The 25,740-nt window shown below is 42.1% G+C and overlaps 1 protein-coding gene across 2 annotated transcripts in view; it reads right to left on the bottom strand.

Annotated features, from left to right (window-relative positions):
- Positions 1-1,431: 1,431 nt before the first annotated feature.
- Positions 1,432-25,740, bottom strand: part of LOC106561882 (MAM domain-containing glycosylphosphatidylinositol anchor protein 1) — a 471,396-nt gene continuing 447,087 nt past the window's right edge. For both annotated transcript variants that reach the window (XM_014126165.2, XM_014126164.2), the window contains exons 18-19: positions 16,470-16,578; positions 1,432-7,550 (exon numbers count right to left, since the gene is read on the bottom strand). In XM_014126165.2, the coding sequence (XP_013981640.1) occupies positions 7,456-7,550; positions 16,470-16,578 (204 nt within the window). In that variant the 3' untranslated portion in view covers positions 1,432-7,455. The remainder of the gene's footprint in view (positions 7,551-16,469; positions 16,579-25,740) is intronic.

Below are 25,740 nucleotides of genomic sequence, written 5' to 3'. Positions count from 1 at the left end.
ACAGACCCTGTCTAGTATCTAGTAACGCCAGAGCCTTGGGGCATTACACTAAACTGTTGCTTGCAGAGATATAACTCAAAAATTATACTGACAGTGGTCAGACATGTTACAATGCCAGACATGTTGAAATGTGTTGCCCAGGAGACAGTGTAGGACATGTTACAATAATGTGCTTTAGTGTCACTACTACTAATTTTAAACTTATGACAAATTAAGTTTTAGAACTTTACAACTGAAGTGTTCATACCAGAACAGGATTATGTCACTTGGCAAAAGTGTTGTATGTGGTTCTAGGTCAAAGTTGATTGACCTACCAAGACAGGTACTGTTAACTGTTAGCTATAGGCGCTCTAAATATAAAGTTGCAGTAAAGTAAATGTACACTGAGTGTACAAAACACTAGGAACACCTTCTCTATCCAAGACAGACTGGCCAGGTGAATCCAGGTGAAAGCTATGATCCCTTATTGATGTCACCTGTTAAATATATTTCAATCAGTGTAGATGAAGGGGAGGAGACATGTTAAATCCAGATTTTTAAGCCTTGAGACAATTGAGACATGGATTGTGTATGTGTGCCATTCAAAGGTGGCATGGGTGAGACAAAATATTTAAGTACCTTTGAACGGAGTATGGTAGTAGGTGTCATGCGCACTGGTTTGTGTGTCTCAAGAACTGCAACGCTTCTGAGTTTTTCACGCTCAACAGTGGCTGTTCTGAAAGGCAAAAGGGGATGCAACTCATGTTTTGTACACTCGGTGTATATCCTAGAGTCCGACCCGGTTTCCGGGAACATGTATGTGTGTAATTTCAATTGATACTAGCCCTATACTTGAACCTACATGTCTGTAGCCCTGGATCTCCTAAAAAAAAGTACAGTACATGTACAGTATCGGTGCATAAACAGAGGATAATTGCAAATTGCAGTCGAGTAAAGGTAGTGGGAAATGCTACAATGCTCAAAAGTGCTGGGCCTCCTATATGAACATTGTTTCCAACTTCCCTTGCCTATACAGCGAAAACACAGCCGAGTGATCTGAATAACTTCCGAAACTGCATGACATGCGACAAGACATTTGAATAATGATTTGTGCTTGCTAATTGCTATAGGAATATATCTAATTTTGGAGTTTATTTGATATGCCAGGTGGAGAGAGCGCAGGTGTCTGTAATGCTACTTACAGCCACAGGATGTGAATGAGCTCTGATGACTAAATTCACTGTGATGCTGGTAATATGCAAGGCTTGAATACAAACTGGTGGATAGAGGATAGTGTGGGAGTTGGAATTCTGCGTTTTACACCGCATAGCAAGTCCCCAAGAGGTGTTTTTATGGTGAAATCATTATGTACGTGTGATGGTGACACAATGTGCGAGAACCCACTGTGTGTATTGGAAAAGATAACAAAAAGAAGACAATTATCTCTTTTTGTTCTTTCATGATTATTTATTTATACATTTTGGAGTCATATTTCAAATATATTTTTCCTCTAAAATATTTCAGTACATGACAGAGAATATACAACACCCAGCACTGCTATACCGTTCTTCACACGTTCACTAAGGTGCATATACACACACATCGTCTTTGTCTCGGATCCGTACACATTGCACAAGTCTGCACAGCCAGGCAGGAGCTGTGAAGTTACTCTGACCAATCTGACTGCATTGGGGAGGGTTCAGTCATTTGGTTGCGCTCCAGATACACAGATCCTGCACAGGTCTGCGTAGATTATAGGATGATTACATCATGTTGATGTGGTTGATCAGACATAAAAGACTTCTCCAGGCATTACAAAGATCTGGGGTGACTTTCCCAATAACATAGCGATAATCTTTAGCACTAAGATCATCCTAAGGTAGGCAATGGACAAACAATGATTTTTGAATGCTAAAGATGTTTTTGGGAAACTTAGCCCTGATCAAAATCACTGTATCTGGAACGCACCCTTTATGTGAGTGGACAAAGTGTCTGCACTGGCAGTGAGGCAGTGATGTGAAAACCTATACAGTAACAGTCAGTTGGTCCTGCTGTTGAATACGTAGAGCATCAATGGTTTTTGCCGGGATGTCTCTAATGGAAGAGGGGGTCATTTTTAGTGACTGAGTGACTGGCCACCCCTTCTGAACATGGCCAAAGATATTGCTTGGACACTACGCTAACTGGCTGAAGTGGTTTTCATGGATGGAAAGTCACCTCATGGAGGAATACCAGTTGTGAGGCACTTGCTTATTTGATCTCTAACCTGCATGTTGGGGGTCCTTTCTAACCTTCTTGTTTTAGACAGAGAACTACAAGGATATGATGGACAAAAGATGATAGATTGATAATCTACAACAAAACATTTTTATAGTACATACACTTGTAGTGGAGGTTTGAAAATGTTCAGCATGAACTAGGGACCCTTTAGGTGGTCAAGGGAAAACCTGGATCATGTAAAAACATCAGATAACTGGAGGTGTGGCAATGCCACGTTTATTTACCAAATTCCCACTCTTTTCAGAAATCTTGGTTGTAGAATTTCTGAAATCAGAAGAGAATAAGCAGGGAGGGAACTGGGAGTCAGAAAGGTTCCAGAAATGTGCAAACCTAAGGGACTATACCAGTGAACTGAACTCCCATTCGGTCTTGTATCCTAGAGGAATATATTGATAATCTACACCTTAAACCAGACTGCAATAATATAGGGTACGGTGTAGATTTTAGAACAACCTCAGCTAATGGGGGAGTGATGTGACAATCATGAAGTATTACAAATGAGCATTAGTACACAATGGGTGTCAAATGGCATACATTTAAAGACATTTCATTTCACATTAAAGTGCATGAAAAGCAGCACAATGAATTATACCTCAGACCGAACAGCTGCATACTCCTTTCTGGACACAAGTGAATAGATCTAAAATGGCCAACTATTGGATGTATCTGATTTGTCAACACAAAATTGCCTCACTTTCAGGTATTTCATGGTTTCATTTGAAGTATGGAGGTTAGTTTAATTTCCAATTGATCTGGTGACAGTAAAGACAACCTAAGGGCCGGCTGTGTAACGTTTGTCAATATAAAAAATGTACAGCCAGCAGAACATTGATCACTTATGGACTCAATTCATATAGGAGTTTTGGAAAGAAAGACCATGAATTCAAACAACCAAATATTACTACCAATACTGAAGGTCAGGTTCAGATCAATGGAGGCACTTCAACCATCATGTCATAAGATCAAAATTCATCATTTATAATTCTCCCCTCTCTAATAAATATAATATTGGTTAATGCTTATTTCCCAAAAATAGTGTTCTTGCCCACATTTCATATTATTCCTGCCCATTTCAAAGTATTCCTACCCACATATTTCATTGACAAGGAATTCACCTGACTTTACAACAGTGTTAACGTTGAGAAGCATTCTATAATAAAGAACACAGAAGACACAAAGATAAAATCTTATCCCATTAAATCTAATCCAAGGTTTGTAGTTCTCTATTTCTGTGCTGTACCCTTTCTTCCATTGGGTATTTAACATGATCAGTCTAGGCCCTGGGCATTTCTATGCAGGTTACTCAACTGTAATAATTGTAATCAGTGTCAGCGATGTATTCGCAGTACTGTATAATATATTTTGAAGTGGACCCACCCACGCTCTTCCTGAACACAGCAGCAGAGTACAGGTATAGTAGGATCCGGTTACATCTACACGTGTTGTGTTTCAAACGCTCAGTGTGTTGAGACTAATTGTAATGTTACACATACTGTAGGTGCTTAGCTACACATATATTATTATTGTGGAACTCCATTTAAAGAAGATGTTAATTTGTTTTCTAGTAAAGTATGTGACCATGGACAGGAATGTGTGTGGTCTCAAATTGATTTAGCTTGATATTGTAGTCTTGGTTTGTAAAAAAAAAACAGTTATGAAAAGATAGAAAGAAAAATAATTGCCAAATACTCTAGATGTGTGAACATCAATTGCACCAAGCCTCTGAATTCTTTGGGGTCAATGACATGTAGAACATTTAAAATCATGTGATAAAGTACTTTGATAATTATCTTTCAGTTGCATCTGATTCTGACGCATCATTGTTATGTCCTAAGTCAGGCATTGCCACCCTGCATATCTCCTGCCTATACTTACAGATAGTTGTAAATACACATTAAATATGGTAGCTAGCAAATGGTCAGCGCTTTGCCAAAAATGCTTACGAAATGCACAGCTTACTGGATAAAGGAGGTGGGAGATGGGTAGTCGGCAAGACAGTAACTGCTGTCATGTGGTACCAGAGTTATCGTAAACTCTGAAAGAATCTTGGAACAAAAAAATAGCCTTAAATATCCCACACGTCATAACTCTGAGCTTCCGATGTCCAAAGCTTTCAGGTGATGAATCAAGCACTCTTCTACCGAGTTTCCCAGTTGGATATTTCAGAGTTTCTTGGTTGTGAGTAGCACATGAACACCACATTTTGACAGAGAGCTGAGATAAGACACCTTACCCCCTGTGACACCATGTTGGCTCAAGACGTGACCTGAGATGCCAAAATTCCAACAACCGTTGGAGAGCATCTACGCTAAGACATGAGCTGCTGTTACATACATATGGGTGTTACAGTTAAAGTGAGCGAGCGAAGTGTACAAGCAAGCATGAGGTTAGGACCACACAAGATGGCTCCCAGATCACATTGACATACATTTAATAAAACAATGTTTCTCATGAGCTTGCAATGCAGTATCGACCTAAGTAGCTATTACAATGTGACTATGAGGGATGTCAAAAAGACAGCCAAAATGCACTTGACATCTGAAATCGAGTGTCCACACCCAATTTTTACCAAGTGCTTTAATTTAGGAAGATTATGGAAGCAAGTCTTAGAGGCACACAGTTTGATGTCCATGTTCTGTGTATGTATATGAACAAGGTTCCCTTGTTGAGAACTTTAAGTTGAAGGTGAGAGCTGAATTAACTAATATTGGCAACCGATACGATAAAAAAAGCCTCATGCAGTAAAAATACAACACTCACTTGGAGAAGACTGATGTAACAGTATCCCTGTATACCAAATCAACCCTTAGTCCCTCCTCCCATGCACTTGCGTAGATATGAAAGGATTGGACAGGTATAAGCAATATAGCAAAAATTCCACCTGGTGTATCAGATGGTAAGATGGAGCTCCCACCATCGTGCTTACACCTATCCAACCCTCTCAGATCTACAAGTGCCTAGGGGTAGTATGTTGCGGTTTAGGATTCAGGGGAAATTTGGAAACACATCTTGAGAGGAAGAACTAGCCAATTATATGTGTTCTGCATCATCAGTTAGGTTAGTGTGTTGTTTCGTTCTTAGATTGTGACCAATTACTTTAGCTGAGATTCAATCCGATCGCGCATGGTCGACAATGCAGCTTTTAAAGGTGATTTCTGTTTGAACGGACATCTGAAGCATTTACTGTGAACATTGCCTTTAAAGGCTGCGTTGTCAAGAATCTACGATCGGATTGAATCTGTACCTTTGTGCAACAATGTGCTTGGGGCTCATTGGAATCCCTACCTTAATTGGGCGAACATGTGCATTTGCAGGATGTAGGCTTTGATCAATCACAATGTGCTCAGGCTAACTATGTGAGCTGATAGTGAATGAGTATTGCTCCACACAGAAACACAATCATACTGTAACAATGTTACATAAGTAATCATCTTAAATAAACTATGGTTACATCGAAGACATTCAACCTCGATCGGCTGATACAGTTGTAGTAGGAAATTGGACCTGCTGCCTTCCAAATGTTGTCGATTTTTAGTTGATTCAGTTATTTCTCTAGAATCCTATACATGACATTCATCATCGGAAACCTGTGAAATAGAATTCATCTATCGGATCTGCACCCCCCCTTACCCTGTTGGTCCTTCTCTTGGATTTTGACGCCCTGCCCCCAATATACTACATCCATGCCTCATTTAAATGATGCGTATTGACGTGGTTGGCGTAGTTGATTTCAATCATGCTCCACCTCCACTTTCTCCTTGTACAGGAAGCAGGAGGTCCATTGTCTGTAGACCGCAGGAAGTCCGAGAGATGCTGTTACTGGCTGGACTTTGAAGATAGGGGATGTGGCTGGCTAGGGTGAGTGAGTAGGGGAGGCTAGTCATAGTCTCTGTCAAGTTGTTTTTTGGGGTGGAGAGTGGGGAGGTGGGCATAATGGAGGTGACTGGCCCATCCCTGCCACGAGTGCTCAAGTGGGCTATAGGCAAAGGGTGTCATAGGTACCAACCAACACATCCACACCCGTCTCTTCCACATAAATGTCACCGCTCCCTTTTTTTCACATCCGCCCCCCAAAAAACCATAAGAACACAAGCAGTTCGATTGAGACAACATACAGCAACAACACACGGAGGAAAACCCCAAATAAAAGGGAGTAGATTGTATAAATTTGTGCTTCTGTAGTTTTGCTTTGTCGTAGCCTGTAACGTTGCTCATGTCCATGAGTGTTTTTCTGAATGTTTTATTTATTTATTTAAACTTTTGTAATATATCATATATAGAGAAATGTACACGTACGATCCAACACAAGTCATCTACGGCAATGACCGGTAGAGGAGAGGCAAGTGGGAACTCCTTCCTTCCTTCCTTCCTTCCTTCCTTCCTTCCTTCCTTCCTTCCTTCCTTCCTTCCTTCCTTCCTTCCTTCCTTCCTTCCTTCCTTCCTTCCTTCCTTCCTTCCTTCCTTCCTTCCTTCCTTCCTTCCTTCCTTCCTTAGTCTGTCAGTCACTCAGTCAGCTGTGATCGGCAGCTCCCTGGCGCCCAACCCAAGGAGGCGAGGGGTAGGGTTCAATAAGGAGGGGGGGCACCCCCCTACCCTTGTCATCCTATTATTCTCAACCCCTCCCCCCACCCATCCTTTCTCTTTTTTCCTCAGGTTCTTCATCATCTTTGGTAGAGTGTCCGACACTTTGGTGTGTCAGGGATACGGGTGGTCACCGGGGGGGTTGGAAAGAGTAAAGGGGGTGACGGAAAAGTGTGTGAGAGTGAATAGAAGAATGAAGTGTGTCTGCTGTGAGGGGTTGGATTGAGTGATATTGGGTGTCAAAGGTCAGGTCATTGAGTTTGCGACTTTGCCTCAGTTAAAAATAGTGTGATTGGTTGAAAGAGAGAATGGCTGGAAAACACAGCCACATACGACAGTAAAGGGGTGAGTGTGGAAAAGGAGAATGATAGAGAGAGAGAGTCAATCAAACGACAGTCAGTTACAAGCATAGCCAAGGTGTAATGGGAGAAGTGAAGCATGGATTATCATCGAAAACAGGGCTGGAGATGAAAACTAAAAGGTGGATGGAGAAGGTGAGAGGAAGAAGGGAGGGGAGTGGGGAGAGGTAGCGAGGGACACAGGGAGAGAAGAAGAGAGCGCAAGTCTGGGCAGTAGCCTGTCTCAGCAGACAGGGGACGCTGTGCATTGTGCTCATCATCTGTAGAGCAGTAGTAGATATGAGCAGAGGGCGAAGGTCAGTGAGGCGACCAATGGGAGCGAGCGCAGACCTGGGGCTCCCCCAATCAGAACTGTGGAAAACACAAACAGAACAAACTGAATGGACTGAGCTCAATAGGCTATTGTCCACAACCCACAATTCACATTGATAAAAAGAGATGAAAATGTGAAACATCTTGAGATTCAGTTAAATGTACAATACTTTTATCTAGTCTAGTAACCCATATTTAAAAAAATGTATGGGAGACCTTTACAGTAAAGCCTTGTAAGATACTGTAACTCAATCCCAAGATCTTATGAGGAGAGAAAGAGTGGAGGGATATGGCACTAAAAGCCTGAGAATGGCATAAGGGAGTAATGTATTTTATCACTTCAGAGGCAGGGTTCACAATGGAGATTGGATATGTGTCATAAGTGCTTTGAGATAGCATATGAGAGACGAGTTGCTCATTGATGTCATCATCAAACTGCTCGCCTCTCGCCTCTTGTTCGACATGAAGATCTCTAAACCGAGCCAAATCAAAGAATAGATTGTGTGTTCGACAGGGAATTTGAAGCTCATAGGACAGTTGATGTACTGTGTTTTTATTTAAATGTATGTAATGTCACTGGCCGTTTCCGAATACCCATACTTGTGTCCCAAATAGTAGGCTGTTTGAGTATGCGAAAGAATTAGTTTAATAGTATGCAACATTTCGAAAGTCTAGTATACTTTAAATGCCCAGATGTCATACGCTACTGGATGCGCTACCGAAATCAACGAATAGTGGGAAACAGCACAATCACACATGACGCATTCTCAGTATGCAAAAATAGAATATTTAATAATATGCGACATTTAGAAAATCGTGTATGGTTTAAATGCCAGGATGTTATAATCTTATTGGCTCTTCATCTAGAAGAATATGTTGCACACTTTTCCACAATGCATTGGAAGTGGTAGACTGCAAGTGATTGGCTATGTGAAGAGAACTAGGGCCTAACAACAAAACTAAACTTCTGCAGTCATGTAAAATATAGGCTAAGTCGTTTTTGTTCTCATTAAAATGATCACGGGTATTGCATCGTAGGCTGCATCTTTGAAAACAGAAGTCTTAAAAAAAAAAATTCTAAAGTGGATTTCTGTTTTCTCACTGAAAAGTGTTTCTTGTTCTCTTGGCCTTCATCTGAGCTTTTAAACTAAATACTAAACCATCTTTTGATTCTTGAATGTGTCTGCACCGGCGACTCGGTATGTGGCTGCATTACTGATGTCATGTTAATCAGGCCTTTTGATTTGAACACATGGAATGTTTTTGTTTTGTATGTTAAGCTACATATTACATTTTTGAATTTATGTATCAAGCCTCAACATTCATTCTGATCGCGTTCCCAATGATCAGTGCTTTAGTTTATGTTCCTGTCCAGCGGTTCTGAATTTGTGATGCAGCCGTCTGTCCACGTTTGTCTGTGCAATAGCCTTTTGATTTGAACATTTGATTTAATTTATATATGCTACAGCACTTTGGTTTCACTAAGAAATATGTTGAAATGGAACCAAATGATCTGTTCTGTCTTCAATCCTTTTTAAAAAGGAAAGATGGGCTATATGGTCTACGGTATATATATGGTCTACGGTATAGCTTGAATGTGATATCTGCCTACTCCCTGAGTAGGCATATAACTCCATTCCTGTTCCATTCATAGTTTAGAGAAATTAATCAAATTGTAAATTAGCTATTATCAGCTGCTTAATGCCATGCATGTGTGTTGAATTTGGAAAAATCCACCCGCACTCGGCCCCGCCCCATCTAGTCAGCCAATCAGGAGCTGCTACTGCGTTGCAGCCGTGGCATATTGTATACTTTTTACTAAAGGGTATGTGCTAAATAGTATGCGACGATGAGTAAATAGTATGCAGTTTATGTATGCAATACGCTAGTATGGGTATTCAGACACGGCCTCTGTGTTTTCTTGTACTCATATGAAACAGCATGAGGATTCAAAGAAACAGTATCACAAAGCAACTGTACATGAGACATCTGTGACCCTCCCTCTCCTTTTGTCAAAGTGCATGCAAAAACAGATGCGCACACACACACTAATTGCATACACAACACCCCCCACCCACCTACAGACACTGCACTTACACAAAGTCAACAGCGCATTACGCATGTAAGCCGTGGAATGAGTTTCATAAATAAAGAGTAAGGCAGGTATTGTATTTAAGAAATCAATATACATTTATATTAGGGGGCTTCTCTCGCTGGCAGAAAATCTATGTATTCATAATCAAGCTTTTTATTTCTCCCGTCCTCTCCCATAGAGAACAAGTTAAGTGCCTGGCATAGGGGCCGGCCCTGATTTCTCTCTCAAGGATCTTTGAAGGGGGTGAAGCACGGAAAGTTTGGTTGGGGGTTGGCGATGGATAAAATATCTGTGGCTGTATGTATCAAAGGTCTTTGAATAGGAGTGCTTATTCTAGGATCAGTTTAGCCTTTTATATCATGTGGAAATAAGGAGTCGGAGGACCTGAGCCTAGATCAGCACTCCAACTCTGAAAGCTTTGTGAATGTGCTCTGTTGTTTTCTTATGGTGTGTAAGGGAGGGGGCCAACACAGTTCAGCTGAATCCTGATAAATGCAACAGCTTGAAACTGTCCTCCACGTTCCAGTGTCTGGGCTTCAACTTCAACTTGCACATCCAAGAACATCCAACCCACACTAAATGGACTACCAGAGATATGGGAGTAGGCCCAAGACCAGACCTGGGTTCAAATGCTATTTATTGTATTTCAATTACTTTCAAATAAATTTATAAGTAAGTATTTAGAATGTTTTTATTTTATTAAAGTACAAATAGTTATATATTGGAATGTATTTGGAAAGTATTGGAATGTATTTGAAAATACTTAAATACAAATATAATATTTTCAAATAGAGATATTTAAATACTCCATGCATTTGAACACAGGTATGTTTGGTCCTAGGGGCATGTGTAATGTATTTGGAAACAAGTATTTTAAAATAATTTAAAATAGTATTTATAGGAAATTATTTGAAAAATACTTAAAATAGAAGTAGTTGATTTGGCCATATTATTTGAAAATACTGAAATACACAGAAAATAAGTAGTTAAAATACAAATACTTAATAACCATGCGTTTGAACCCAAGTCTGCCCATGACTGCAAAGTCGACTCCAGTAAATCGGCGCATGCCCTTATAGGGAACAATTAAATACTATATTTGTCTTTCTTTTTCCCTGCATGGTTTCTGTGCTCTATTGTTCTCATATTGTGTTTCCTAACTATATTTGTATTGAATACTTTTTGTAGCTGCTGCACAGTTTGTGAGGAGAGCTTGCAAGTAAGCATGTCATTGTACTGTGCTGTACACTATACTGTATCTTGTGCACATGACCATATGCATACTTTTCGCAATTTCAACAACAGTGTGGGACCACCAGGCATCTGCAAGTGTTGCATCCCACACAGGGTGATTGAGGGGATAGAGAACCAGGGGGTCTGGAGCTAAAATGTGGGGTCTTGAGTCATCGCCAACGTGGGATCCAGACAGTATCGAAAGCCACCCCTTACAGGATCAGAAGAAGGGGAGTGGAACAAAGGAGGGAGAAGGAAGGAAAGGAGGGAGGGTGGGCAGTGAACGGCGTGCAGTGCAACAATTCCCTTGTCGAACTCACCCATAGTTAAGACACGTACACATGCATGGAAATGTGCACACGCAGACACACACACACACTTACATAGTCAGGCAGGCAGGCAGGCACCTACACACATATTCTGTTATACACAAGCAAACACACACACTCTCTGTCTGTCTGTCTCTCAAACACACACACACACACACAAGCCCCAGAGCCAGGTTCCAGTCATTCCTATGATTTATGAATGTGGAGTTAGTTGAACACAACATGTCAGAGGCAATCATCATTAATTTTAGGAGAGCCACACGGTTCCACAGTCCCCTGTGCTACACCCCCTCAGACAGCTAGCCCAGTGAGATGTGTGTGTGTGAGCGTGTCTGTGTATTTGTGTGTATGTGAGCGTGTTTATATGTGTGTGTGATGTGTGTTGGGGGGAAACAGGGTGTGTGTTTGTGCACATGTTTGTGTGTGGTTGTGTGTGTGATGGTGTGTGTTGGGGAGAGATGGGGTGTGTGAGGGACAGGTGGGCTGCATCCCAAATGGCACCCTATTCCCTACATAGTGCACTACTTTTTACAGGAGCAAATACAAGATCCTGGTGAAAGTAGCGCACTATTATAGGGATTAGGGTACCATTTAGAAGGCCGACGTGAGCTGCATCAGCTGGGTAATACAGCTGGGCACATTCGCTAGCAAAAACTCCTAGGGGGGTGGGCCGCTCACATGATGCACGCTCTCTGGCACACTATGATACAGATTTAGACCTGCACACACACACACACACATTTATGAACAAAATGTCTGACTCTTTATTCCACCCATTAGTGACTTTCATAAAGGCACCATTGATGTACAGTAATCGGTTATGTCTGCTTTGAAATGTTCCATGCTATAACACAACTATCACGCTGGCTGGCTCATCACTAGTCTTGTAATTAAATCATGTAGAATTACAACTGCAGAAACCAGTTGGTTATTACAGGTTAATACTAACGTTTGTGGGGCAAACAATATGGGCCAGTTTCTCAGACACAGATTTAGCCTGGACTAAAAATTAAGTATTTTAGTACAGGACTAGGCTAATTATGTGTTTGGTAAAACTGGCCCTATATAAATAGAGCATCTCAATTGAACATGTGTCATAGTTGAGGATTACGCTTAATCTATGTTTGGGAAACAGGCCTATATTGTTTTACCCACATACATTATTCCTCATCGTCGTGTCTGCTAATACATAGAGGTGACCCAGGTGTGCGGGCTGGGTCTTTCCTCTACCCAATCTCCTCTAACCAATAATTACCCATCTGTCTCGGCTAGCTGTCTTGTGCAGCGCTGCATCGGCCCCACAGGCTAGCGTAGCCTGGCTTCCTGTTTACACCCTCCATCAATAATTCACTGTATTACATTAGGATCCCCGCTAGCTCTCGGCTCTTTCGTTACTTTCTCAGATGAGGAGTTTTTGGGGGGAGGCAGAGGGTTTTTCTCATTAATTATTTACCGACCCACCAACGTCTCCTGATTTGTTTAGCCTTGTTTTGTTTTTGCGGCCATTTTCGGGGGGAAAGTGAGCAGAAAGGGATGATGTCTCAGGGGGAGTTGATTGTCTTGGCCTGTTGCTTTTGGTAAGAAAGAAAAGAGGTTTGTAATGTTTTGGAGGCATCTTGACTTGCCTAAGTTATAGTACCTCCCAATTTGATCTGTGTGGGAGTGCAGGTGCCTTCAGTTAGGTTGGAATTACAGGGGTACACTCCCACAACAAAGTAGGGCACTCCCATAACTGTTGAAAATGATGTAGGCACCCTCATGAGTGGTAAAAATACACAAATACCAACACTGTACCAGATACTTTTCTTGGGAACACCCCCCAATTGTAGTCTGTTTACCTTGATCCCTCGATACAGCAAGTACATTACGATAGTACAGTAGCTTTATCTTGAATCATTTACCACTTCCTAAGATCCCCCATTCATTTACAAACACAACGTTTATGGTTTTCTATCAGTGGGTGGAAAGAAATATTGAGGAGTGTGGCTCTACAAACTGACTAGCTGCTGCAATATTTCCCAGAATGCACTTGAAGTCGGGGGGACCTACAAATCAGATTAGTGACGGCTTGATTCAATCACTGTTGTCAGTGGTGGTCAACGGCCACAATTATACATTGACAGTGAAGCTTTCTCACTTAGAGGTAAGTAATTGTCAACAGAAGACATCGTGTGGAATTGTTCAATTGTGGCAGTCCATACATTGGCGATGAAGAGCTCTTTCAATTATGGGCAGTGCTATGGTCAGTGATCTATGGAGCCACTGCATGGAGACTGGTGTGGGTAACTTGGAGGAATCCTATAGCAGTGTCAGTATGAGTGAATGAAGGTCAAGAGCTTTCGGCCTTGCGATGTGGTAGTGAATTTTTGTGAGTGGTCAGTATTTTGTCTTGATGAAATCCCAGTTTGGTGTCGAAATGTCCTTGTCTTATTAAACACTTCAGGAGGATCATACCATTGTGCGGATTTACTATTTCTTATTTTTTGGTCTTGGTCACAGTGCATTGAGTGTACACTATAACACTACAGACCATGCTAGGTGACAAGGCACACTTGAAAAGTGCCAGTGTTTCATTTACAATTCATACAGTAACATGATGGCATTTTAAACCACCCCATCTAACCATGGTCCGTGTAAGGTGTCAAAGCACATTCCGTTTGCCGGGAAAATTAGCTGATGCTGTGAAAAAGCCACAAGGAAGAATTTAATTACAGTCTCTGCTCAGTGTCACTGTGTATTTAGGGTGCAGACTGCAGCCTCCAGCCTGCTGTCAGTGTATAATTTGCCGGGACAGAGAAATGTGGAGTCTGGTTACTTTATCACGGTGGTCTGTGGGTCAGGATTCCAGGACAGGAGGCCTCGACCTGGACAGATGCCCGGGAAGTGGTCCTCTCATAGATCCTGGCACCCAGCCCTGCATGGCTGTATCTGTGCCCATTGCCCACAGTTTACAATGAAAATACGGTGCTAACCCTTCCACCTCATAACACCAATGCGTCCTGGTGCCCTCCGCTATGTTGGGCAATGGGGAGTGACAACGGGGGAGGAGAGGAATGGTGAGGGGAGAAGAGGAAGGGAGGCTCGGGAAGGTGGGGTTCAAGCCCTCCACAGGCTATAGCCCACGTGGCAGGGAGAGGAAGGGAGTCCAGCTGCCTCCACAGCCCCTGCACTGGCAACAGCTCTCACTGCTCTCTTTCTCTTCTCTCTGTCTTTCTATCTCTCCTCTATGTTCTCTGTGCTGTTCTCTATCCTTGTCACTGTTTATCTTTCTCTCTCTCTCAATTATCTCTCTCATAACTATCAATGTGTCACCTGTTTTCTGCCACTCTTTCTCCTTACTTCCTGTTTCTTAATCTCTTGCTCTCTCTTCCTAAATCTCTCTTTCTCTCTCCTCATTACTATCATTCTGCCACCCGTTTTCATAATTAGGGTTTCCGCTCTCTAGTTCAACTATTCTTCTCTGCTTCATTCACAGCATTTTTGCCCCTTCTATCTCTCTCTCTGCTGTCTCTGGTTTCCCCAAATCTTTTTAAAAGTATGAAAATGATCCACCTATTGCAGCAAGTGTTTCATGTATTGCATATTAAATATTTAAAGTAACCATACAGCAGTGTAGAGGGTTGAAAGCTATAGCTTTGGCAAACAGGCAAGCTCTCTTCAATGTCTGGGTGACACTGAACAGTTTCTTCCTATACCTTGTCTGGTTTGTATTGTAGTGAGACTGCGTCTGCCTACAGTGAATTGGAAAGATTGATTAACAGATTCTGATTGAATGGCATAGAACCCACTCTCTTGACCTTACTACCCACTTGTAGATCTCTGATGATGGTCACATACACTACTTGACCAAAAGTATGTGGACACATCTCATTCCAAAGTCATGGGCAATAATATGGAATTGGTCCCCCCTTTGCTGCTATAACAGCTTCCACTCTTCTGGGAAGGCTTTCCACTAGATTTTGGAACATTGCTGTGGGGACTTGATTCCATTCAGCCACAAGAGCATTAATGAGGTCGGGCACTGATGTGGGCAATTAGGCAGGCTCGCATTCCAATTCATCTCAAATGGGTTCGACGGGATTGAGGTCAGGGCTTTGTACAGGCCAGTCAAGTTCATCCACAAAGATCTCGACAAACCATTTCTGTGTGGACCTCGCTTTGTGCACGGGGGTATTGTCATGCTGAAACAGGAAAGGGACTTCCAAAAACGTTTGCCACAAAGTTGGAAGCAAAGAATTGTCTAGAATGTCATTGTATGCCGTAGTGTAAAAATGTCCCTTCACTGGAACTAAGGGACCTAGCCCGGACCATGAAAAGGAGCCCCAGACCATTCATTATTCCTCCTCCACCAAACTTTACAGTTGGCACTATGCATTGGGGCAGGTAGAGTTCTCCAGGCATCCACCAAACACAGATTTGTCAGTCGGACTGCAAGATGGTGAAGTGTGATTCATGACTCCAGAGAACGCGTTGCCACTGTTCCAGAGTCCAATGGCGGCAAGCTTTACACCACTCCAGCCTACGCTTGGCATTGCACATGGTGATCTTAGGCTGCTCGGACACTGAAACCCATTTCACGAAGCTCCCGACAAAAACTTATTGGACAGACAATTTTTATGCACTCGGTGGTCCCGTTCTGTGTGGCCTACCACTTCGTGGCTGAGCTGTTGTTGCTCCTAGACGTTTCCACTTCACAATAACAACACTTACAGTTGACCGGGGCAGCTATAGCAGAGCAGAAATTTGATGACTGGACTTGTTGAAAAGGTGGCATCCTATGACGGTCCCACTTTGAAAGTCACTGAGCTCTTCAGTAAGGCCATTATATTGCCAATGTTTGTCTATGGAAATTGCATGGCTGTGTGCTCGATTTTATACACCTGTCAGCAACGTGTGTGACTGAAATAGTCAAATCCACTTATTTGAAGGGGTGTCCACATACTTTGTATATATAGTGTACCTGCAGAACAGTAATGCTCCAGTGTCTTTCCTCTAGGTACAAATCTAGGATCAGTTTCCCCTCCTCCAATCCTAACCATTAGTGGGGGAAATATCCCATGTGGTCAGTTAGTATAGTATGCTGCTTGCAACGCCAGGGTTGTGGGTTCAATTCCAACGGGGGACCAGTACGAAAAAAAAAGGGTGGGGAGAAAGTATAAAAATGTATTCACTCTTCTGTAAGTTGCTCTGGATAAGAGCGTCTGCAAAATTACTCAAATGTAAATTAAATGCAAACTGACCCAAGACCAGTGTCTTGGATAAACATCACCCTACAGTAACATTGTGACATACAGACAGTACCTGTGTTGGAGACAGAGTTCTCCTGCTTGCATTTCCCTTTGGTGACTGAGACATCATCGATGGCAATGTCCCCTTCATAGCCCGATCCCCGAATAGCCTCAAACATCACCTGAACAGGGAAAAAGAAAAAAACTTGTATTTCCATAGAAAATAAACGTCCACTTGCTACTCAGGAGACGTACTTGAATGCTTCAGTTGTGTGACTTGTGTTTTGTGACTCGCATTGTGAATAGCACCAAAGTGTTGTTACAAATTGCTTCAAGAATATGCAGACCTACAAGTGATTTATCACACTCAGAATACCGAATATGTTTTACATTTCAACACTTCCCAAAACACTTTCCTCACTTTCCTCCTTTATGCTATACTCCCAGTCGATATTCACATCATAAGAAGGAATTCCCCTAGATTACGCCACCATTGGCCCTCATTGAAAAATAGCCAACTTCTTGGTAAATTTTTTATTATACAGAAATAAAAAAACTGCTGAAAAGCTGCCATTTTGTACAATGTACAGTACATCAAAACCAGGTAAAAAATCACAATCTCTAGTTTGCAACGCTCCCATGTAGGGAAATAGAGCCTGCGACGAGAGCCCTGTGACTTCAGGCTATTTGTTGTGAGAGTGTGAAATTGCGGTACCCGGTATCCGAATACACATAGCTATGTGTGTGGTAAGACACTTAACTTGTTTAGTATAGTCTGTTTAATTCCAGTCTGTAGTACTGTAATTAGTAATGAAGAATTGTAAAAGAGTGACAGAGTTTCTCTAAAGCCATGTTATGAGGCCATTTGAAAAAAAGGGAGGGGAAAGAACAAACGTCCTAAAATAAAAAACTAGGCCAGATATTGTGGCGGAAGCAACGAGCAGTTGCTCATATCTCCTGGCCACCTGTTCGGAAAAGTTTACATTCGGCTCGCCGTTTTTACCCAGAAGGCCTTGCTTTGGATTGACAGCTTAATTACTGTGGAAAGCTGCGTCCCCAAACCCCATCCCACCGAGCTAATCAAAGATGGAGTGTATTCCATTTGGTGAAAAAAAGGAAAAAACAACCGCCACCACAACAAGGAGCACACTTTCATCCATAATGGCATTCAACTCAGACTGGAGGCTAATGCATTTGCAATCTTCCGCAATCATTTGCCATGGATATACAGTATCCATTTTTTGTTTTCTCGTTTCAATTAAGAAAGTGCTTGCTGTTTATGTTCAAGTGCAACAAATTCTGTTATTATTTTCTACCAGGCAGTTTCCACGTGCCGTTTTCATATCATGATAGCACATTTGCTGTCCTTCTAAACCATGTTACATGATGAAAGTCAAGTTTCTCGTGTGAGAGCGGAAAGTTGTGTGTGTGTGCGCTCATTCATGTTAGTGTATAGCCTCTTGACCCGTGGTTGACCAGGGACTCATTGATTACCCACTCAGGTCTCTGACCACTCTCTCTCCCTCTCACAACTTCCTCCTCTCTCACTTTCTTTCTCATTCTCTCTCTCTCTCTCTATTACTGAAAGAGAGCGAGAGAGAAAATGAGAGAGTGAGAAAGAAAGCGAGAGAGGAGGAAGATGGGAGAAGGAGAGGGAGAGAGAGTGGTCAGAGAGCTGAGTAGGTAATCGAAACTCTCTATTACCGAATCAGAGAGAAAGAGAGAGCTTCTCCAATTACACACAAAGGGAAGGAGCCAAACAGGCGAACGCCACATCTCTCTCTGCTATTCTCTAATTTAATCCTTGAATACACTCCTTTGAACGAGGGACTCCTTTGAATAAATAAAGAAAGCCTGGAGAGGAGGCTTTGACAGGGATGGAGGGAGTGGAGGAGTGAGACTCTGATAGATGTGCCCAGTCTTCTCATTTGTGAGGAAGGTTGATTTGATTTGCTTGCTAGGGCAAACAAGGTATGAGGGGTGGCTAGGCTAATTGGCCAAAGGGCCGTGGCGGACGGGCGGTGTCAGGCGTAAGAGCCTGGTCACGATGTTCGATTATACTCAATATTATTAGACTCACACTGTTATATATGCAGACACACACCGAAGGTGCGCACACACAAACACACACCTCCTAAATGTATTCTGTATCCTTGTGTGCATGTGTGCATGTGTCTGCAGCAGGCCAGCTCTTGCTATTAGTTATTATTTTTATTTATGTATTCACTTCCATGGCTCTTTCTTGTAAATCTCCTTGTCTAAAAGGCAGAGGCCAGCGTTTGCCGAAAGTGCAAGCCTGATTTATTATAGGGCAGAAGAGCCTCACCTGGGGCTCTGAATACACAGACACACATAAACACACACATGCGTACACACACACACACACACACACTGAGACACACACGTACTTGTACACACACATGCACGAACACACTCAAATACACATGCACTATGGTCACGAGAGAGAGAGTGAGGTATAAAGGAGAAGATTGAGGGAGACATGAGATAAAAGAGAGAGAGAGAAAGGGGGTGAGAGGGAAGAGAGATAGAAAGAAAGCTGCCAAACCCTCATGAATGAAATGGTTAAAAAGCTGGATGTGTGTGTGTGTGTGTGTGTGTGTGTGTGTGTGTGTGTGTGTGTGTGTGTGTGTGTGTGTGTGTGTGTGTGTGTGTGTGTGTTAGTCGTTATTGATGTGTGTGGTTAGTCTTTGTAAAGTTCGGGGTGTGTGTGAGATTTTGCAAGCTGTGTGAATGTGTGTAAGTGTTTTAATTACTATGCTCTCCTCATTTTGTATTTTCCTGCTGGAGCTGATACATTTGTAGCAATAGAATATGTTAAACCTCAAGGGAGTAAGGAAGAAAGGAAGCGAGGAAGTAAGGAAGGAAAGATGCATTTTAAAAGTATTTCAATGTGGCCCACTTTCTTTTTACAACACCCATTAACAATGAGCTAATTACAAAATCGCCGCCATCCACTCACTTCAAACAATCCCCATTCTCTCCTACTCTCGTCCTGCCTCCCCCTGAGGGATCCGTCCCTATAATTCCCATAGTGCTTCTCTCACATCGCCGTGCCAACCTGTTCCTGGCCGTACCACTTCCTTTGACAGGAAGTACAGTGGGCGGCGTGAACGTGGTGTTTTGCCTCCACTTGTAACCTTTAATGTAGTGCATTGATCTGTGGCCCTGCACAGAATACGCCAGGGGGGGAAACAGCCTGTAGAGAGCCCCGCTTTGAAGTGCTGTGTGTGTGGGAAAGAACGAAAGAGACAGAGGAGGGGGGGGGGCATGCACAAGAGAGAATAAGCTAGTAAGAGAGAAAGGGAAGCAAGCGAGAGAGAGGGGGTAAACATGCAGAAGAGAAAGCGAGTGAGAAAGAGAGAGGCAATAGAGAGCAAGCAAGAGAGAGAGTGAAAGGAAGAGAGAAAGAGAGGGAAAGTAAGAGAGAGTCAGAAAGAGGAGGGAGAGAACATACGCTACCCAGGACAGCGCAGTGCAGCATGGGAGAAATGTGGGTTGCCCTGTTTTCCAATAAACCCAGAGGCACACCATTTGGCTGCAGGAAGGAAGGAACACAGATGGCCTCTGGGTAATCGTCATCTCAACCAGCCAAGATGTTTAGACAACTTTTCTCTTCGCATCATCCTTCATAATGTTTTTATTTTTGATTGCGGTCATTTTAAAGACATTTGTTTCTGCTTGCAAGTTGCTTTGGGGAGTAACCTATATTTTTAGCAATAGTCTTTTTGGTGAATCCTCGCTAACATCACGGCTATTGTAGACTGTTTATTGAATGTGTAGTGACAAGCAGGTTGCGATTTAACACAACATCAAAAGATGTGCCGAAAGTGAAATGATCAGCCTAGTGTGATGCCAATTGTTATTAATTTCTGTGCATAAGTAGGCAACCATAGCCATGACAGAGATGAGCAGTAGTTGACGACAGTACATGCCAGCTAGGTCATAATCTCTTGCCTGCAGTAATGACCAGTAGGCTTACAGTCATTTTCATCTCGAGTTTGGGTTGGCAGTACAGTATGCTTCACTTTTCAACAAAACCATTTTACTCTCATATTCTTTAAATGTTATACTCTAAGCAGACATGAGTTCAAATACTATTTGAAATTGTTAAAATTCTTTGCTCTAGCCTGCCACAATGGGCTGGGTTTACATTTCTGTTACTATTCCATTGCTCCATCAAGCCAGGCAATCTCAATCAAGCACAGATAAAGTATTTGAAATAGTATTTTAACCCAGTCTGACTTGTATTTATCAAGAAGACGGATTGGAAATTAAATCTGTTCATTGTATTGCGAGGAATGAATATGTACACTGCATTTGGAAAGTATTCAGACCCCTTCCCTTTTTCCACATTTTGTTACATTACAGCCTTATTTCAAAATGGATTAAATCAACATATTTACTCATCAACCTACACTCAATACCACATAATGACAAAGCGAAAAACAGGTTTAGAATTTTTTGCAAATACATAAAAATACGAAATTCCTTATTCTGACCCTTTGATCTGAGGCTTTGGGACAAGTCTCTGAATGTCCTTGAGTGGCCCAGCCAGAGCCCGGACTTGAACCCGATCGAACATCTCTGGAGAGACCTGAAAATAGCTGTGCAGCGACGCTCCCCATCCAACCTGACATAGCTTGAGAGGATCTGCAGAGAAGAATGGGAGAAACTCCCCAAATACAGGGAAGCTTCTAGCATCATACCTAAGAACACTCTAGGCTGTTTTTTTTATTTTAAACATATGCACACATTTCGAAAAACCTGTTTTTGCTTTGTCATTATGGGGTATTGTGTGTAGATTGATGAGGGGAAAAAACAATTTAATCAATTTTAGAATAAGACTAACATAACAAAATATGGACAAAGTAAAGTGGTCTGAATACTTTCCGAATGCACTGTAAAAGCCATCTCTCTCTCTCTTTATTATACAGTACAACTGTTGACCAACTCTATTAAATAATTTTCTGTCTTGAATCATTATTTCCATGCCATGAAACAGCTTCCAATTTTACATAACATAATTAGCCCTATGTTATTAGTCTGATACTACATAATTCATAATTGGTGTCATGAATAAAGATGGCTGCCAACGTTTATCTAATCTTCCTGCATGGCACTGCCAGTCTCAGTGGGTAAGCTGTCAGTACGAGATCCCTAAATTGTTGAGTCATTGATTGGGTTATCCATGCTAATCAACAAAGAATATTGCTATATTGTATTTATGAAAATACTAACGACACAACGTGTCAGACTGAAATGAGGCTGGAAGGATTTATTAACCCTTATTTTACCAGATATACACATTCTCCAACCTTCTCCCGACTTGCACCAGCATTTTCTTCTACAGCAACGACCTGGGGAAGAGTTGCAATGGAGAGGAGGAGAGGGAAAGACAGGTACTGTAGAAAATCCTGACGAAAAACCCTCTTTGTATGTGTTCCGAAACACATGAATGAAAGTGTCAGACTTGGTCTAATGTTGAAAAACAAAACAATGCTTGAGCAAAGTCTTTCTTGCGTGACTCATTTATGAGGAAAAAGTGAAATTTGTGTGCCAGACCCTACTGCAACTCATTGACTTCTCTCTCCTGCTCAAACTCTTTGTCTCTCAGATGAACTCCTCTACTATCTGTGAAGGTTTATTTATACTAACTGTTTCCATTAGATCGAATCCGAGATATATGTAGTCTCTTCGGACAAAGACATACACTTTGCTTCCTAACAACTTGCGGTGCCACCTCCGCTCCACTCAATACCGGCTGATACTGCAATATGTGAGGCTAGCCTCAAAGTGGATATAATTGCATTTTTTCTTACATCTAGCATTGAGGGAACAAACCCTTAAAGGGGCAATTCAGGATAAAAAAAACAACAACAACGCTTTTTTGGTAAACAGCTGAGGGATAGGGCTATAGAAATGCAACCACTCTCAAATTCATAGACAGAGCTATGAATGCAAGGACAGACCACCCATAAGATAAAACTTGTAGTTTTACCCATATTTTGAAGCTATACAGTGTTTGGTTATGATTACATTGTTTACAGTAAAACAAGCTTATATGTTGGGTTCTGATGGGGTAGTATTTCAAATCAAATCAAATTGTATTTTTCACATCCGCCGACTACAACAGGTGTAGACCTTACTTACAAGTCCTTAACCAACAATGCAGTTCAAGAAATAGAGTTAATAAAATATTGACTAAATAAAATAAAATAAAAAATCTAATAAATCAAAAAGTAACACAAGAAATGTACATAACAATAACGAGGCTATATACAGGGGGTACCGAGTCAATGTGGAGGCTATATACAGGGGGTACCAATACCGAGTCAATGTGCGGGCGTACAGGTTAATCGAGGTAATTTGTGAAGTGACTATGCATAGATAATAAACAGCGAGTAGCAGCAGTGTAAAAACAAAAGGGGGACGTTCAATGTAAATAGTCCGGGTGGCCATTTGATTAGTTTAGTTGTTCAGCATGTTACATCTGCTCCTGCCACGCCCTCTACTTTTCATCCTATGTCTCCCTAACCTGCCACCACACCCCCAGTGCTCTCTCCCTCTCTCTCTCTGTGTGGGTGTATGTGATTGTGTGAGTTGAGACAGGTGTGCTGGAGGCAGAACAGATAGCCACCAGCTGTAATCTGTTCCATAATCAAGACCTCTACAAATACTCAGCCCTGCCACTTCCATGCTGCCAGTCCGTAGCCTCTGCACAGTCAGTCTGCGTTTCAAGCCACTTGTTCCAGCATAGATCTTGTTATCCTGTTGTGCCTGTTCCTCCTTAGCCTGACGCTGCGCTTCTCTCCGCTACAGTTCCGTCCGCTCTGACTGGTTCCTGTCTCCAGTCCCTTGTCTCGTCAGTCCTGCTTCCCTGCCCTGGACCCCCGCTCTACTGCTTCCTTGGATTCCGCTCCGGACCTGCTTACCCTGCCCCTACTCCCCTTGCCTCAGTTCCTGGTTCCCAGCTACCCATCCAAGCTTCCCCTGGCCTGCACCCCCCCATTTTTCAATAAATATATTATTTACCATGTCCCGGTCTCCTTGTCTGAGTCTGCACTTGGGTTCACCTGCTCTGCCACACATAACATAGCAGTCTTATGGCTTGGGGGTAGAAGCTGTTAAGGAGCCTTTAGGTCTAGACTTGACACTCCGGCACCGCTTGCAGTGCGGTAGCAGAGAGAACAGTCTATGACTTAGGTGACTGGAGTCTTTGAAAATTTGTTGGGCCTTCCTCTGAGACTGCCTAGTAAATAGGTCCTGGATGACAGGAAGCTTAGCCCCAGTGATGTACTGGGCTGTACGCATTACCGTCTGTAGCAACTTATAGTCGGAAGCCAAGCATTAGCCATACCAGGCGGAAGTGTCGTCGTTCAGCCAGTACTCGTTGAAACATAAGATATTACAGTTTTTAATGTCCCGTTGGTTGGAACTTTGAGACAGTTGAACTAAGCTCATTAGGCATTTAAGTTATATCCTTCAAGTATCAATGGCTATATATTATATTTGGCAATAAATTAAGTGCAACAAAGGATGTCGCAATCACAGTTTGCCCCATTAACTTATTAAATGTCCACTTAATATACGCTGCAGTCGAGGATCGAAGGAGACAGATATAGCAAAATAGGCAAATAAAACCAGAGAGCCCAAACAGTAAAAAACAAAAACAACGCCGACTTGGGTAAATTCCCACTGTCGGACGGAGCCCTTCTCAGTCATTATCATTGATTGGTGAGAAAACAAGTGTCTGACAGAGCAGAAAAGAAAGAAAGTACAAGGGAGGGAGGTAAAGGAGGTGTTTTTCCTCAGCTCCATTGCTGGCAACCTACAGTACGGGAAGTCTGTCTGATACAAGAGAGAAAGTGGAAGAAAGAGAGACTATTACAAAGCCTTCGTACAAGCATCCCACCACTTGCCAGTGCTCAGATCAAGTCTGTTTTGTTTGCGTTATTCAATATCTCAATTTGTAATGTTATGGAATGTAGAGTGCATTCAAAGTATTCACATCCCCTGACTTTTTCCACACTTAGTTGTATTACAGCCTGAATTTAAAATTGATTGAATTCAGTTTTTTGGGTCACTGGCCTACACACAATACCTCATAATGCCAAAGCGGAATTATGTTTTAATGAATTTTTACAAATTAATAAAAAAATGTAAAGCTGAAATGTATTAAGTCAATAAGTATTCAACCCCTTCATTGTCAAATCAAATTGTATTGGTCACATATACATGGTTAGCAGATGTTAATGCGAGTGTAGCGAAATGCTTGTGCTTCTAGTTCCGACTATGCAGTAATATCTAAGTAATATAACAATTCCCCAACAACTACCTAATACACACAAATCTAAAGTGGTGAATAAGAAAATGTACATATAAGTATATGGATGAGCGATGACCGAGCAGCATAAGCAAGGTGCAGTAGATTGTATAAAATACAGTATATATATATATATATATAAAGTGGCATTATTTACCTTAGCTTTAGAAAGTGCAACGTAACCCCACAGATACTGTAGTTTCGATAGAGAATCAAAAGAAGAACTACAATTCTCAGACATTCCACTTCCTGCTTGGAATTTTCTCAGGTTTTTGCCTGCCATATGAGTTCTGTTATACTCACAGACACCATTCAAACAGTTTTAGAAACTTCAGAGTGTTTTCTATCCAAATCTACTAATAATATGCATATTCTCGTTTGTGAGCAAGAGTAGTAACCAGTTTAAATCGGGTACGTTTTTCATCCGGCCGTGAAAATACTGCCCCCTATCCTAAACAGGTTAAAGTAACTAGTGATCCATTTATTAAAGTGTCCAGTGATTGGGTCTCAATGTATGCAGCAGCCTCTCTGAGTTAGTGATTGCTGTTTAGCAGTCTGATGGCCTGGAGCTGTTTTTCAATCTCTCGGTCCCAGCTTTGATGCACCTGTACTGACCTCACCTTCTGGATGACAACGGTGTGAACAGGCAGTGGCTCGGGTGGTTGTTGTCCTTGATGATCTTTTTGGCCTTCCTGTGACATCGGGTGCTGGATGTGCCATGGAGGGCAGGTAGTTTGCCCCCAGTGAAGTGTTGGACAGACCGCACCACCCTCTGGAGAGCCTTGCGGTTGAGGGCGGTGCAGTTGCTGTACCAGGCTGTGATATAGCCTGACAGGATGCTCTCGATTGTGCATCTGTAAAAGTTTGTCAGGGTTTTGGGTGTCAAGATACATTTTTTCAGCCTCCTGAGGTTGAAGATGTGCTGTTGCGCCTTCTTCACCACAACTGTTTGTGTGGGTGAATCATTTCAGTTTGTCAGTGATGTGTATGCCCAGGAACT

Source organism: Salmo salar, chromosome ssa11, assembly GCF_905237065.1.
Source record: "Salmo salar chromosome ssa11, Ssal_v3.1, whole genome shotgun sequence".
NCBI lineage: Eukaryota > Metazoa > Chordata > Actinopteri > Salmoniformes > Salmonidae > Salmo > Salmo salar.
This window is presented reverse-complemented; position numbering and strand designations above follow the sequence as displayed.